The sequence below is a fragment of the Tamandua tetradactyla genome, chromosome 10, assembly GCF_023851605.1.
Source record: "Tamandua tetradactyla isolate mTamTet1 chromosome 10, mTamTet1.pri, whole genome shotgun sequence".
In the NCBI taxonomy this organism is placed as follows: domain Eukaryota; kingdom Metazoa; phylum Chordata; class Mammalia; order Pilosa; family Myrmecophagidae; genus Tamandua; species Tamandua tetradactyla.
The window spans coordinates 100,227,985-100,245,154 of NC_135336.1; the positions used below are offsets into that span (position 1 = coordinate 100,227,985).

The 17,170-nt window shown below is 47.2% G+C and overlaps 1 protein-coding gene across 3 annotated transcripts in view; it reads right to left on the minus strand.

Moving 5' to 3' along the window:
- Window positions 1-614: 614 nt before the first annotated feature.
- Window positions 615-17,170, minus strand: part of WDR4 (WDR4 tRNA N7-guanosine methyltransferase non-catalytic subunit) — a 71,443-nt gene continuing 54,887 nt past the window's right edge. For 2 of the 3 annotated variants that reach the window (XM_077119000.1, XM_077118998.1), the window contains one exon: window positions 4,346-5,239. In XM_077119000.1, coding sequence (XP_076975115.1) covers window positions 5,135-5,239 — 105 coding nt within the window. In that variant the 3' untranslated portion in view covers window positions 4,346-5,134. Of the gene's footprint in view, window positions 1,837-4,345; window positions 5,240-17,170 lie in introns of those variants that run through there. The other variant, XR_013158725.1, reaches the window with a different exon arrangement.

A 17,170-nucleotide genomic window follows, 5' to 3' on the forward strand; every position in this document is an offset into this window, starting at 1 on the left:
GGAGGGACAGCAGCCCTGGGAGTGGGGGGGTCAGAACCTCAACCCAAGCTCAGCTCTGCAGCGCCCCCCTCCACTGCACCCTGCCCTAGCTCAGCCCCTCACCTGTGCGGGTCACGTGGCAGAGGAAGACCCCCGTCCTTGGAGTCGGAGAGGTGGTGGGGGGCCCGCAACAGGACCCCATCCCTGCAGCTCAGTGGGCTGGCAAGCCAGTGCCAACCACCCAGGCCTCCCACCTGCAGCCTCCCACCTGGGCCTCGCCTCCCACCCGGACCCTGCCTCCCACCCGTGGCCAGGCCTCCCAAGCTCAGGGTGGCTGTGGGGCAGATGGGCGCAGGCCCCAGGGTGGACGCAGCCCGCCACTCCTCCCCCACTGGCGCTGCCTCTCCTTGGGGACTGCGCCCTGCTGGCTCCCACCCAGGGCCAAGGGCTTTCGCATGTCATGGAGCTTGCTGGCTGCGGCAGTTCCAGAGGGTCCATCCCGGGTCAGCCGGCTTCGCATGGACCCGGCGCTGGTGGCGACCCTCCCGGCTGTCTGCAGAACCGAGCGCCGCTGAGTCGTGGGCACCCCCCCACCCATGCTCTCTGTAGCTGCGGAGAAAGCTGGCACGCTCTGGAGAGCAGCCGGGCCCCAGGGGGTCGCCTCGAACCCTGGGTCCCTGTTGGCCGGAGCACAGTGGACACCGGCTCAGCGGGCTCTGGATGCCCCCCAGGGCGTGGGCTGCCTGAGGCAGGGCTGGCAGCCTCCCGGGCTCTGCTCACCTCATGCCTTGGAACATCCTGCCTGGCCCAGCAGGGACAGCCACAGACGCCACTGGATGGGGCCAAATGTTGCCTGGGGGGGAGGACAGAGTCGCCCCGCAGAACTACTGGACTCATTGGGGTCTGGCAGCTGTGGGAACTACGTGGCACTCATCTGCCCACTGTGTGGCACCCACCCCGCCCCACACCCCTGCTCAGCAGAGGTCAGCGCAGCTGGGGCGCTCCTGCCTGACCAGCTCCAAGCACTGACCACAGAGCTCGCTTCCTCTCTATCCACGCTGGGCGGACCCCCCCTTCCACCCAGCATGCGGGGCACCTGAAGGCATGAGACATTCTGTTGATTTGCAGAGACCCCCAGACGCACCTCCCCACAAGGCTCACCCGTCCCCAGGCCTGCCGCCCACGTGGCCTGCACACCCAGCCTTTGCAGCCCAGGACACCCCAGGCCGGCCTCACTCCCCTGGCCTGAAAGCCCAGCGGCCCCCTGCTGGGGCTGCTCTCCCTCCAGCCTTCCTGCCGCGGTGCGGTGCGGGGCTGACCGGCTCCCTGGAGACTGGAGCCAGGGCTTCTTTACTAGTTTCCCCAGTGAAACCTTGTCGGGGGCCCCGAGAAAGAACAGTTACTCTCACAGTCGATGCACACCGTGGGTGCAGCCCTTCGGCGAGGCTCTGGGGTTAAGGTAGCCCCACCTCGTTCAGGATGGGTGCCCTGTGGGTCACGGAGCAAGGAGCCGGGGCGGGCCAGAAGCTGCAATCAACAGGACGCAGAAGAGAAGGGACAGGCTGGGGGTCCGCCGTGCGCACTGCCACGTGATGGGGCAGCCCAGGACCCCGAGCCACAACCCACACGGCTGCGGCCTCCAGGCAGAAAGCTCCGCCTTGCTGACCCGATATGGACGTCTAACCTCAAATCCAGGAGCCAGTGAGTGGACGCCAGCGCACTGCCTGTTTCAGCAGCCAGGAGACTGAGCAGAGCTGCTTGCTCCTTCTCCCTCAGGATGCTCGGGGCAGTCCCAGCCTCTGCTTTGCCTGAGAACGCTCACAGCCACCTGGTCAGCTCTCCTCTCTTCCAGGCTCCCTAACGACAACACCACGAGCAGACAGTCCTGTGAGGATTTCCTACCGTTAAGAACTCGGTCTGCTACAGATCATTTCTGGAAAATAACAGGAGGGGCTTAAAGAAGCCAAAATTCTGTTTCTCTCTCGTGAAACAAGTTCAGGTGTGACTGTCCCGAGCCAGGGCAGAGACACCATGGCTGTACCTGAACTCATGTAAAAATATTAAACTTGTCAATTAAAGACAGACTATTTAGAATTAGATGAAAAAAATCTGCCATCTATTATTGGCAAGTGACGCCTGAAAAATAATGAAACAAGAAGGGTTGAGAAAAGCGTTAGGGAATATGCACCAAGAAAATGTTAACCAAAAGGAAGCGGGCGTCACAATTTTAATATCCAGTAAAACTGACTTTGAGTTAAAGAGCATTATTAAGAAAAATGAGGACCCTTGCTTAGTAATAAAAGGAAATGTTCCTCAGGCCAATCTTTAACCTACAACCCACTGATGAAATTGTTTCAGAATATATAAAGCCAAAATACAAGAAGAGATCCAATTTCAGTTTGCTAAAGCTGCTGGAATCCAACATACCATAATTGGACTGGCCTTGGCATTTACTAGGTTACAAATTCACAGGTTTTTAGTAATCATTTTGTGAATTTTTAATCATAGCAAGTGTGTTTTAACAGTAGTCATAAAACCAATATTACAGTTCTAAGGCCATGGAAGTGTCTTAAATTAAGGCATCAACAAGAGGGTATTGTCAGTAAAGAAAGGTCAACTATATCCAGGGTTTCTCAGTCACCTGGGAAGGCACGTGGCGACATCTGCTGTCCTTCCCTCCCGGCTTCTGATTCCCGTGGCTTTCTCTACAGGTTCTGGCTCCTTCAGCATCTAGTGGCTCCTGGGGCATTTCTTTCTTTCTGCATCTCCAAGCTTCTGTGTCTCTCTGCTCTCTGTATCAGCTCTAAGCTCTCTCCAAAATGGTTCCCTCTTATGCCAGTTTGAATCGATTCTGTACCCCAGAAAAGCCATGTCCTTTAATCCACATTCAATATCGCTGGGTGGAATCATTTTGATTGTTTCCATGGAGATAGGACCCACCCAATTATGGATGGTAACTTTTGATTAGATGGTTTCCAAGGAGATGTGTCCCCACCCATTCAAGGTGGGGTTGCTTAATGGAGCCCTTTACAAGGGAACAGTTTTGGAAAAAGCTACGGAGCTACCAGAACCAACAGAGCCCACAGAGCCAGAGACCCTTGGAGCAAAAGGAAAAATGCTCCTGGGGAAGCCTTGTGAAATGAGGAGAGAAAGCTAGCAGACATCACCATGTGCCCTCCCAGCTGAGAGAGAAACCCTGAATATCATTGGCCTTCTTGAACCAAGGTATCTTTCCCTGGATGCCTTAATTTGGACATTTTCACGGCCTTAGCACTGTAAACTTGCAACTTAATAAATTCCCCTTTTAAAAGCCATTCTGTTTCAGATATATCACATTCTGGCAGCTTGCAGAACACATTTTGGTACCAGGAGTGGGGTGCTGATACAGTTTGCAAATACCAAACATGTTGGAACAGCTTTTTAAATGGGTAAGAGGAAGATTCCGGAAGAATTGTGAGGAGCTTGAAAGAGAAGGCCTAAAATGTTCTGAAGAGACTGTTGGGAGAAATGTGGACCCTAAAAATACCTCTGATAAGGCAGAAAAGATGCCTGTGTTATTGAAAACTGGAAGGAAGGTGATCCTTGTTTTAAAGTGGCAAATAACTGGTAAAATTGACTGGCTTTATATGGAAAGCAGATTTTTAAATCCATGGTCTTGGATATTTAGCAGAAGAGATTTCCAAATTAAATATAGAAAGTGAGGCCTGGTTTGTCATTACAGCTTACAGCGAAATGTGACAGGAAAGGTAAGTTGAGACTTGGACTCTTGGTTACAAAGAAACCAGAAATTGATAGTCTGGAAAATTCTGGGCTTCCAGAAAGAGACACACCAGAGAACAGGGCCATACATGAGGATTTAACCAAATGTGGAACCTGTCAGCCATTTCAGAAAAAGCCAGGATTGGAGATGGAGTTATTTAGGAAGGTTTGTGGAAACTCCTTTTGTCTGATGGGATCCATGCATATTACATGGAAAACTAACAAGAGTGCTGTGGGATCTGTATAAATGGAACCACAGCCAGTCCAGACTAAGAGAGGCAGAAAAGGAACACATGGAGGAAAAACAGCCTCAAAGGCAGAACTATGGAAGCTGGAGTCTGAAGTCAAGAGACCTTGGGCCATGAGAGTGGACCCATCCAAGCACTGGCAAGGGTGATTTTGACCTGAAGGCAGAGGGTGGCTCTTCCCAGGCCTTGGAGAGGGGGAACACATTCCTTGAGGACTGGGGAGAGCCTGGTTGCTGTTCTCTGGGAGAACCCACATGGAGGGGTTGAACATGGAGGGGTTGCCCCGGAGATGGCAGAGAGCCCGGGTATGGCCCACTGCTTGGAGAGGATGGAGTCAAGAAAAAGGTGGTCTCCACTGTTAGTGAAATGGTTCAAGGCTTTCTGTTATTATTATGGAATGAATGCATTTTGCATTTGGGAAGAATGTGTCTTTGGGGAGTTCAAAGGGTAGAATGTGCCAGTTTGAAGTTATTATGTACCCCAAAAAAGCCATGTCCTTTAATCCTCATTCAATATTGCTGGGTGGAATAGTTTTGTTTCCATGGAGCTATGACTCGCCCAACTGTGGGTGGTAACTCTGGTTTCCATGAAGATGTGTCTCCACCCACTGAAGGTGGGACTGCTTAACTGGAGCCCATTCGAAGGGAGACATTTTGGAAAAACCTGCAAAGCCACCAGACCAACAGAGCCCACAAGCCCCAGGATCCACAGCGGCTGAGAGAGCCACTTGAAACCAGAAGCCAGAAGAGGACGCAGACATCAGCCACGTGCCTTCCCATGGGAGAGACATCAGCCTTCCTTAAGTCAAGGTATCTTTTTCTGGATGCCTTAGTTTGGATATTTTTAAGGCCTTAGAACTGTAAACTGTAAACTTAATAAATTCCCTTTATAAAAGCCATTCTTTTTGCTATTTTGCACTCTGGCAGCATTAGTAAACGAAAACACTGCCCAAGAGGCATCACCTGAATCTAGACGAGGAAACATCAGGCCAACCAAAGTGCGGGATGTTCTGGAAAATAACTGGCTTGTGCTCTCAAAAGTGCAAGGTCAGGAAGGCCAAGCAGAGACAAGGAGCTGCTCCAACAGGTAGAGACGTCAGCAACAGGTCCCAGCGTTGCAGCTGTAACACCGGATCAGGTCCTCTCGCTCTAAAGGACATCACCCAGCCCACTGGAGAGGCTTCCCTGAGGTCGAGGACTAGATGACAGCAATGCGTCCACGTGCCTATCTCGGTCTTCAGGGCTGGACTGTGACTGTGGAGGAAAAGGTCCTTGTTACAGGAAGTGCCCACCTGGGAGCCAAGGGTGGGACATAATGGTGGCAACTTACTCCTAAATGATACAGAAAAAGGAAAACAAAAACCTTGTAACTGTCTTGCAATGAGTAAAGGAATGAATGAATAAACGGTTGATCAATCCTCAAGCAGACTGGGAGGTGTCTCAGTCTGCTAAAGCTGCCAGACGCGATATACAGAAATGATGGGTTGGCTTTTACAATTGGGATTTATTAACTTACACTTTTACAGTTCTAAGACCATGAAAATGTCCCAAGTTAGACATCAACAGGACAACACCTTTTCTGAACTCAGGCCACCGGTGAGCGTGAACTTGTTTGTCTGACAGCAAGGCACACGGCAACGTCCACTGGTCCCTTGTCTCCCAGGTTTCACTGCTTCCGCTTCAGCTTTTTTCTGGGAGCTTCTCTTAGCTGTTTCTCTCTATTTCATCTCTGAGCTTCTGTGTCTGTTTCATCCTCTCATAGCGGACACTAGTAAAGGATTAAGACCCCCCTTGGATGGGGTGGGTCACATCTCAATTGAAACAACCTAACAAAGGGTCCCACCCACAGCAGGTCTGCAGCCACAGGACCGGATTAGAAGAGCATGGCCTTTTCCGAGGTACATGCAGGCTCAAACCACCACAGGAGGGTTTAGCAAATGCCTTGGCCGTCCCCCTGCAGACAGGTGGCTCTCCTCCTCCAATGGCAGGTGCTGCACTCACTCAGGTATCCATCCATTGCCAAGGGCCTCGGCTGCGTCAGCACCTGCACAGGCCTCAGGGACAGGAGGACAAATAAAACCAGGTCTCCTTCCAGGGGACAGACATCTGGGATGCAGGAAGTACACACAGACAGAGGCAGAGGGCCCAGCAGGGCGCGGCACTGGCACCACAGTTGCATGGCTCAGCTCGGCTGCCCAGCCTCAAAAGGAGACGACACCCCCCTGCTCAGTCACGATGACGGCACAGCGGCGGGCGACGGCACCTCGCAGGTACAGCGCTCCTAGCCAGCGCAGGAAATGGCACCTTTCTTCCCACTTCCTTGGAAATCGGCAGTGACACCCTCAGAATCACTCTTCCAAAGCTCTGAAGATCTTAGCGGAGAACCACACAATAAACAGACAGAGCTGATGGCTGACCGCTCCGGCTGCTCTGACGGAGAAGCTGCAGAGTTAAGGCTGCACATGCCCCTAAGGGGGACAAGCCAGCTCCACCCAACATCAGGTGCAACTTGCAGCCTAAGCACAGGTTTCACAAAATGCAAACTTGAAATCTGAATTCAAGATCTTTCGCTCATTTATTCATTTTGTGCCTTAAGCATCACATTTGAACAGGCATTGGCTTCCATCAAACACGTCACCGTCGAGAAGCTTCCCAGCACATGCTACACTTAGCCGGAGCAGGAAGCAAACGCGAAGGCTATCAGAACCTGCAAGCACATGTATGAATCTCATGATGGGGGCTAGGGGAAAAGGCCAGACACGGACGGGCACACATGGAGCAATTCCACCCGCAACAAGGTCAAGAGCAGGAAATAATTCAATGCATGGCATCAGCATCGGCGCTTTGATCAGCAGGTGGGGAGCAGTGAATAAATTAGGATGGGGTCCTCTGGGATGCCCTGCTTCTTGACCAGGGCTGATTACACAAATGACAGGTCATCATACTGTCCACTTAGGATTTGGGCACTTGACTGATGGACAGACAGGCTCACCACTGGACGAGTAAATATATATTCAGATGGAGAAATAAAACCAATAGGAGCTGGCGAGCAGGTCTGACCTGCTTGCGCTGTTTGTTCTGAGCCAGAAACCAGAGCGACCTCCCCCCATGTGGAACCTGAGCCACCGCGGGGACTCCAGACGCACCCCACGAGCAGCCAAGGGCAGAGGTGGGAGACTGGAACTAGGAGGGACACCCCACAGGGGCCACTGGCTCAGCAACGTGAAGAGAATCGGCAGGTGGCGATGGCATTCGGAAACAAATCATACAAGCTTGGTAAGTTGTAAAGGAGGTACGGAGCGTAGAACCAGCCCTTAGGGGAGCTTTCCTCCCCGTTATGGGGAATAGCGTGCCTGCTGCACGATGTAAAGAAAATAAAACCATGATTTGTCGAGCTCTGGACTGCTGCCGTCCCCACCGCTCTGCCCGTTGCCTGTGGTCCGTCCCCAGCCCAAACCGATGAAGGAGGGTTGGAGAAAAGGCAGGCGGGGGCTCTGCCGAGAGGGGCAGGGGTCTGCGTTTGCACAGCGCCTCTGCTTTCTGTGAGCCGCCCTCCTTTCCCTGCGAGCCAGCTTAGGGGAACCGTGGTGAAAAACACAGGTGCCTGCACCCGTCATCAGCTCTGGACCCCGGGCCCAGGAGGCAGTGGGTGCTCGGTCGGCATTCTTGGATGATTTATAGAATGTTCTCCACTTGCCAGTTCTATGTACGGCTTTTCTATCCGTCCACACACAGCTATGCAGACACGTACATAACTCCATCTATAACACGCTAGTACTGAGGAAGGGCTTGCCGTGTGCCAAGCACTAGTGCAAGGAAGACAGAGACATAGAGGGGCTGCCAGTTTGAAAGTATCAAGTACCCTAGAAAAGCCATGTTTTAATCCTGAGTCAATCTTGTGGGAGCAGCCGTTTCTTTTAATCCTGATTCAACACTACAGGTTGGAAACTTTGGATTAGATTATCTACATGGAGATGTGATGACACGCATTCCAGCTGGGCCTGGACTAGTTTGTCTTTAAAAGGGGAAACGTTTTGGAAAAACCTCAGAAATGACAGAGCCTGCAGAGAGCCCACAGAAACTTTTGAGCAGAGCTGACGCAGATGCCAACCCTTGGAGAACCGAGACACAGATGTTCGGAGATGTGTGTAGCTTAGCAGACATTGCCATGAGATGTTAGGCAAGTCAGAAGCTGGAAGAGCCAAAGGAAGCCAACAGATGAAAGCCAGCCCTGGAGAAGCAAAGTGAGGAACCCCCACAGGAAGAGAGGCTGAAAGCAGCAGAGCCCGGGAGCCAGGGACCAGCAGATGCCAGCCACGTGACTCTCGAGCTGACAGAGGGGCTCCTGACCCATCGGCCTTTTTGAGTGAAGGCAACCTCTTGTTCGTGCCTTAATTTGGACCCTTTCACTTCCTTGGAGCTGTATGTAAACTAGTAAAGCTTATTAAATCCCCTTTTGAAAAGCCATTCCATTTCTGGTGTACTGCATTTCAGCACCTTTCAAGCTAACACAGAGGGAGGAGAGGGAGAGGGAGAGGGAGAGTTCCGCATGATTGGTTTCAGAGCTCCTGGAAGGCGGTCTCCCTGCCCTTCTCCTTGCACACTGAGGTCATGAAACTCGCAGATGCTCGTCCAAGCCCACCAACACGAGCCTCTGGCTCCCACCGCAGGCATTTAGGATAAAACCTCGCTATTGAAAAGGCATGTTAAGAAGCCCCAGTGGCACAATACCAGGTTGGCCAAGGTGTGGGGTGCATGGAGCTGCCATATGTCACTCGGGCAGTGACATGGTCCAACCACTCGAGAAAACCAGCAGTTTTCACCACAGTCCTGAATGCAGATAACCCAGCAACTACTTCTAGGCATTCTCCCCAAACAAACAAAACACCCACAAATAGGTACAGAAATGCTCCCAGCAGTTTATCACTGTACCAAAAACTGGAAACAAACCACACGTCCATCGGCAGGCTAACGAGTCCAGTGTCAGTCCCCTGGCGCAGCGGGTAAGGGAGCAGGGGCCACTGCCCCAGCCATGTGGGCAGGCCGCAGAAGCAGGGGGCTGAGTGCAGAGCCCGGGCAGAGGGTGACGTCCCGCACAGGGCCGCTCGCGGCAGCTCGGGGACAAGATGATGAACTCCGGTGAGGGAAAGCAGAGCACGCGTGGCCGCCACGTGTGCAGGACCCCAGGCCAACATTTCCACAGGGGCCCCTGACTATAGAAACAATTTGGCTAAAAAACAGATGATAAGAACTTCCAGGAAGACGGCAGGCGGAGCGCAGCGAGTTCACGCCTGCTCAGCAGAAGAAGGTAGGGGCCAGGGACTGCACACCCGGGGGTGAGTGACCTCACAGGCTCTCTAGGGAGTTTGGGGAGAGGAGGGTGGGTTGGGTGACCGAGATCCCTACCGAGGGCCGGCTGGGGTGTAAGGGGAGGTGTGATGGAAGGAACTGACCTCCTCTGCTTCAGCCTGCCCCAGCCGGATCCCGGCATGGGTCACAGTGGACAGCACCCTTGCGGAATCTGGAGGCAGACCCCATTGTCCACGGTGGGGGGCTGGGCCCCAGGGTGCAGGCATAGCCGGCCCTGCAGACATTGTGTCCGGTGACCCACCAGTGCTGTGGGTTGGCTGCTCTTCTGGGCGCAGGCCAGCTCCCCAGTCCTGAGGGCAGGGACTGGTCACTGGCCACCTCAGCTGGGAGCAGCCCCCACCCGACCCCCCGCATCCAGGCCTTCCTCCAGCCACTGTGGCCAGGAGCAGAGCTGAGGGAGGGGGAGCCTCGGTCGGGATCGCCACCTGCTGGCAAGAAGCAGTAAGTGCAGGCAGGCTAACTCCATATCTGCCTAAGTATTTTTTTCCTTAACATTCCTTTTTCTTCTTCTGTTTTTATTTGATATATATTTTCTCTATCTTTTGTATTAATAGTATAATTGTTTTTTATTTTTATATATATTTTTATTATTCTATTTCATTTATTTTTATTCATTTTTTTTTCCTTAAACTTTCTCTCCCTTGGATGGGCACCAGTCTCAGTTGACTCACTACATACCTTGGGGATGTTTCCTTCTGAGTCTGGGACCTGCTACTGTTGAGATGTGTGTTTTGTTGTTGCTTGTTTTTGTTTGCTTGTCTTTCATATTTTTCTTAAACTCTCATTTGATTTTATTATCATCTTTTTTTAAATTTTATTTGTCGGTGTACAGACCAGGAGTTGAGCCTGGGCCTCCTGCATGGTGGGCAGTGGGAACTACTCACGTACCCAGCCCAACTTCCAGTGGATCCTTAAATTTAATTGTATCCCCTGCATGAGAATCGGGACCTCGGTTTGCAGAGAACTGACAAACCAAGGGCAAAAGGAAACCTTCAGTGCAAAACCATATAAATACAAAACTTTCCACAAGTGAAGGAAACCAACCTGCAAAATGACCTTACTAAGATAATCAAATGCCCTGAACACAACAGAAAATCACAAAGCACATGAAGATTCGAAAAGCAGAAATGGCCCAGCCAAATGACCAAATCAAAATTCCAGAGGGGACACAGAACATGGAACCACTACTCAAGGATATTTATAAGGAAAGAAAGGATATCAGGAAGACACTAGAAGAGCATAAAGAAGAATTCGAAAGATTAAACAGAAAAATGACATCTCACAGAATTCAAAGATACAGTAGACCAAATCAGAAATATACTAGAGGCACACAATAGCAGATTCGAACACTCAAAAGGAAGAATAAATGAGCTAAAAGACAGAACAATTGAACTAAATTGCACAAAGTACAAATGGCAAAAAGGATGGAAAAAATGCAACTGGATTTTAGGGAAATGATAGACAGCAAAAGATGTGCAAATACAAGAATCACTGGTGTCCCAGAGGGAGAAGAGAAGAGTAAAGGGGTGAAAACTTAGCTGGATATAATCGGGTAAACCATCCCAACCCTAACAAAAGCCATACATACACAAATCAAAGAGGCCCAACAAACACTAAATAGAATAAATCCGAAGAGGCCAACTCCAAGACACATACTAATCAGTCAGATGTTGAAGAGAAACAAAAGTCCTGAGAGCAGCATGAGAACAGCAACCTTCTGCATACAAGGGAAAACACCTAAGACTGACTTCAGGCTACTCAGCAGGCACCGTGGAAGCAAGGAGGCAATGGCGTGATAACATCCTGAACAAGAAAGACTTCCAGTCGTCAAGAATTCTTTATCCAGCCAAGTTATCCTGCAAAACTGAAGGGGAGATTGAAATTGTCAAAGACAAAGACTGAGAGAACTAGTCGACAAGAGACCAGCCCTATAAGAAATACTAAAGGAAGCCCTCTCAGCTAGAAAAAAAAAAAATGAGACGGGGTCTGGAGGAGGGTACAGAATTGAAGAATATGAGGAATGGTAATTTAAAGGAAAAAAGAAAGAAGGAAAATAATATACAGATCTGACAAAAAATAAAGGATAGGATGGTAGAGTCAAGAACTACTTTGATAAATTTGCACATTTAATCACTGGGGAAGATGGCGGCTTAGTAAGACGCGCGGATCTTAGTTTCTTCTCCAGGACACCTACTAGGGGAGTAGAAACGATACAGAAAGCGCCCAAAGCCACAACAGAGATAAAAAAGACAGCGTACCCCATCCTGGAACGGCTGGCTGGCTGAGAGAAGCAGCTCGGGTGAGATCGCCGAGGCGCGCGGGCCTTACCGGGCGGGGTGGCAAGCGGCCGGAGTTACTCCCTTCCCCCTTCCCGGGCCGGCTGGGAGAATTGGAGAGGCGGTCCCCTGAAACAAAGACGGCTGGCGCCCACACCACGCGCAGCCCCCGGACCAACTGAGAGAATTGGATCGGAAACCCCCAGGCCGCGGAGAACGGTGACGGGTGGGGGAGGCCCCTTCCAAACCCGTGACTCCCGGGGAACGTGCACTCTCTTGGGCGGGCCGCTGCCGCTGGCGCCCTCCCGCCACGCTTGTTGCCCAGGGCCGACTAGGAAATTCGGACGGGCTCTTTCCCTGGCTGCGGCGACCAGCAACCCTCCCTGCGTTCGGACCCGGGCCGGCTCAAGCCGCTTCGGCTAGCGAACCCCCAGGACGGCGAGAGTTTTCCAAAGTTTAAGGTCCCACAGCACCTTTTACTGGTGGGACCCGCAGACAAACGTGTGCCACGAGCACCACCTACTGGGCAGGATAAGAAAAACAGAACCCAGAGATTTCACAGAAAAATATTACAACCTTGCTGGGTCCAACACCAAGAGAAATCTGAATAAATGCCCAGACGCCAGCAGCAGAAGATAACTGTCCACGCTCAAAAGATTGAGAATATGGCTCAGTCAAAGGAACAAACCAATAGCTCAAATGAGACACAAGAGCTGAGACAACTAATGCTGAATATACGAACAGAAATGGAAAACCTCTTCAAAAATGAAATCGATAAATTGAGGGAGGACATGAAGAGGACATGGGCTGAACATAAAGAAGAAATAGAAAAACTGAAAAAACAAATCGCAGAACTTATGGAAGTGAAGGATAAAGTAGCAAACATAGAAAAAATAATGGATAGCTACAATGATAGATTTAAAGAGACAGAAGATAGAATTAGTGATTTGGAGGATGGAACATCTGAATTCCAAAAAGAAACAGAAACTATAGGGAAAAGAATGGAAAAATTTGAACAGGGTATCAGGGAACTCAAGGACAATATGAACCGCACAAATATACGTGTTGTGGGTGTCCCAGAAGGAGAAGAGAAGGGAAAAGGAGGAGAAAAACTAATGGAAGAAATTATCACTGAAAATTTCCCAACTCTTATGAAAGACCTAAAATTACAGATCCAAGAAGTGCAGCGCACCCCAAAGAGATTAGACCCAAATAGGCGTTCTCCAAGACACTTACTAGTTAGAATGTCAGAGGTCAAAGGGAAAGAGAAGATCTTGAAAGCAGCAAGAGAAAAACAATCCATTACATACAAGGGAAACCCAATAAGACTTTGTGTGGATTTCTCAGCAGAAACCATGGAAGCTAGAAGACAGTGGGATGATATATTTAAAATACTAAAAGAGAAAAACTGCCAACCAAGACTCCTATATCCAGCAAAATTATCCTTCAAAAATGAGGGAGAAATTAAAACATTCTCAGACAAAAAGTCACTGAAAGAATTTGTGACCAAGAGACCAGCTCTGCAAGAAATACTAAAGGGAGCACTAGAGTCAGATACAAAAAGACAGAAGAGAGAGATATGGAAAAGAGTGTAGAAAGAAGGAAAATCAGATGTGATATATATAATACAAAAGGCAAAATGTTGGAGGAAAATATTATCCAAACAGTAATAACACTAAATGTCAATGGACTGAATTCCCCAATCAAAAGACATAGATTGGCAGAATGGATTAAAAAACAGGATCCTTCTATATGCTGTCTACAGGAAACACATCTTAGACCCAAAGATAAACATAGGTTGAAAGTGAAAGGTTGGGAAAAGATATTTCATGCAAATAACAACCAGAAAAGAGCAGGAGTGGCTATACTAATATCCAACAAATTAGACTTCAAATGTAAAACAGTTAAAAGAGACAAAGAAGGACACTATATACTAATAAAAGGAACAATTAAACAAGAAGACATAACAATCATAAATATTTACGCACCGAATCAGAATGCCCCAAAATACGTGAGGAATATACTGCAAACACTGAAAAGGGAAATAGACTCATATACCATAATAGTTGGAGACTTCAACTCACCACTCTCATCAAGGGACAGAACATCTAGACAGAGGATCAACAAAGAAATAGAGAATCTGAATATTACTATAAATGAACTAGACTTAATAGACATTTATAGGACATTACATCCCACAACAGCAGGATACACCTTTTTCTCAAGTGCTCATGGATCATTCTCAAAGATAGACCATATGCTGGGTCACAAAGCAAGTCTTAACAAATTTAAAAAGATTGAAATCTTACACAACACTTTCTCGGACCATAAAGGAATGATGTTGGAAATCAATAATAGGCAGAGTGCCAGAAAATTCACAAATACGTGGAGGCTCAACAACACACTCCTAAACAACGACTGGCTCAAAGAAGAAATTGCAAGAGAAATTAGCAAATACCTCGAGGCGAATGAAAATGAAAACACAACATATCAAAACTTATGGGATGCAGCAAAGGCAGTGCTAAGAGGGAAATTTATTGCTCTAAATGCCTATATCAGAAAAGAAGAAAAGGCAAAAATTCAGGAATTAACTATCCATTTGGAAGAACTGGAGAAAGAACAGCAAGCTAACCCCAAAGCAAGCAAAAGGAAAGAAATAACAAAGATTAGAGCACAAATAAATGAAATTGAAACCATGAAAACAATAGAGAAAATCAATAAGGCCAGAAGTTGGTTCTATGAGAAAATCAATAAGATTGATGGGCCCTTAGCAAGATTGACAAAAAGAAGAAGAGAGAGGATGCAAATAAGTAAGATCAGAAATGGAAGAGGAGACATAACTACTGACCTCACAGAAATAAAGGAGGTAATAACAGGATACTATGAACAACTTTATGCTAATAAATACAACAATTTAGAGGAAATGGACGGGTTCCTGGAAAGACATGAATAACCAACTTTGACTCAAGAAGACATAGATGACCTCAACAAACAAATCACAAGTAAAGAAATTGAATTAGTCATTCAAAAGCTTCCTAAAAAGAAAAGTCCAGGACCAGATGGCTTCACATGTGAATTCTACCAAACGTTCCAGAAAGAATTAGTACCAATTCTCTTCAAACTCTTCAAAAAAATCGAAGTGGAGGGAAAACTACCTAATTCATTCTATGAAGCCAACATCACCCTCATACCAAAACCAGGCAAAGATATTACAAAAAAAGAAAACTACAGGCCAATCTCTCTAATGAATACAGATGCAAAAATCCTCAATAAAATTCTAGCAAATCGTATCCAACAACACATTAAAAGAATTATACATCATGACCAAGTAGGATTCATCCCAGGTATGCAAGGATGGTTCAACATAAGAAAATCAATTAATGTAATACACCATATCAACAAATCAAAGCAGAAAAATCACATGATCATCTCAATTGATGCAGAGAAGGCATTCGACAAGATTCAACATCCTTTCCTGTTGAAAACACTTCAAAAGATAGGAATACAAGGGAACTTCCTTAAAATGATAGAGGGAATATATGAAAAACCCACAGCTAATATCATCCTCAATGGGGAAAGATTGAAAACTTTCCCCCTAAGATCAGGAACAAGACAAGGATGTCCACTATCACCACTATTATTCAACATTGTGTTGGAGGTTCTAGCCAGAGCAATTAGACAAGAAAAAGAAATACAAGGCATCAAAATTGGAAAGGAAGAAGTAAAACTATCACTGTTTGCAGACGATATGATACTATACGTCGAAAACCCGGAAAAATCCACAACAAAACTACTAGAGCTAATAAATGAGTACAGCAAAGTAGCAGGTTACAAGATCAACATTCAAAAATCTGTAGCATTTCTATACACTAGTAATGAACAAGCTGAGGGGGAAATCAAGAACCGAATCCCATTTACAATTGCAACTAAAAGAATAAAATACCTAGGAATAAATTTAACTAAAGAGACAAAAAACCTATATAAAGAAAACTACAAAAAACTGCTAAAAGAAATCACAGAAGACCTAAATAGATGGAAGGGCATACCGTGTTCATGGATTGGAAGACTAAATATAGTTAAGATGTCAATCCTACCTAAATTGATTTACAGATTCAATGCAATACCAATCAAAATCCCAACAACTTATTTTTCAGAAATAGAAAAACCAATAAGCAAATTTATCTGGAAGGGCAGGGTGCCCCGAATTGCTAAAAACATCTTGAGGAAAAAAAACGAAGCTGGAGGTCTCGCGCTGCCTGACTTTAAGGCATATTATGAAGCCACAGTGGTCAAAACAGCATGGTATTGGCATAAAGATAGATATATCGACCAATAGAATCGAATAGAGTGCTCAGATATAGACCCTCTCATCTATGGACATTTGATCTTTGATAAGGCAGTCAAGCCAACTCACCTGGGACAGAGCAGTCTCTTCAATAAATGGTGCCTAGAGAACTGGATATCCATATGCAAAAGAATGAAAGAAGACCCATCTCTCACACCCTATACAAAAGTTAACTCAAAATGGATCAAAGATCTAAACATTAGGTCTAAGACCATAAAACAGTTAGAGGAAAATGTTGGGAGATATCTTATGGATCTTACAACTGGAGGCGGTTTTATGGACCTTAAACCTAAAGCAAGAGCACTGAAGAAGGAAATAAATAAATGGGAACTCCTCAAAATTAAACACTTTTGTGCATCAAAGAACTTCATCAAGAAAGTAGAAAGACAGCCTTCACAATGGGAGACAATATTTGGAAATGATATATCAGATAAAGGTCTAGTATCCAGAATTTATAAAGAGATTGTTCATCTCAACAACAAAAAGACAGCCAACCCAATTACAAAATGGGAAAAAGACTTGAACAGACACCTCTCAGAAGAGGAAATACGGATGGCCAAGAGGCACATGAAGAGATGCTCAATGTCCCTGGCCATTAGAGAAATGCAAATCAAAACCACAATGAGATATCATCTCACACCCACCAGATTGGCCATTATCAACAAAACAGAAAATGACAAGTGCTGGAGAGGATGCGGAGAAAGAGGCACACTTATCCACTGTTGGTGGGAATGTCAAAGGGTGCAACCACTGTGGAAGGCAGTTTGGCGGTTCCTCAAAAAGCTGAATATAGAATTGCCATACGACCCAGCAATACCATTGCTAGGTATCTACTCAAAGGACTTAAGGGCAAAGACACAAACGGACATTTGCACACCAATGTTTATAGCAGCATTATTTACAATTGCAAAGAGATGGAAACAGCCAAAATCTCCATCAACAGAAGAGTGGCTAAACAAACTGTGGTATATACATACGATGGAATATTATGCAGCTTTAAGACAAGATAAACTTATGAACCATGTAATAACATGGATGGACCTAGAGAATATTATGCTGAGTGAATCCAGCCAAAAACTAAAGGACAAATACTGTATGGTCCCACTGATGTGAACGGACATTCGAGAATAAACTTGAAATATGTCATTGGTAACAGAGTTCAGCAGGAGTTAGAAACAGGGTAAGACAATGGGT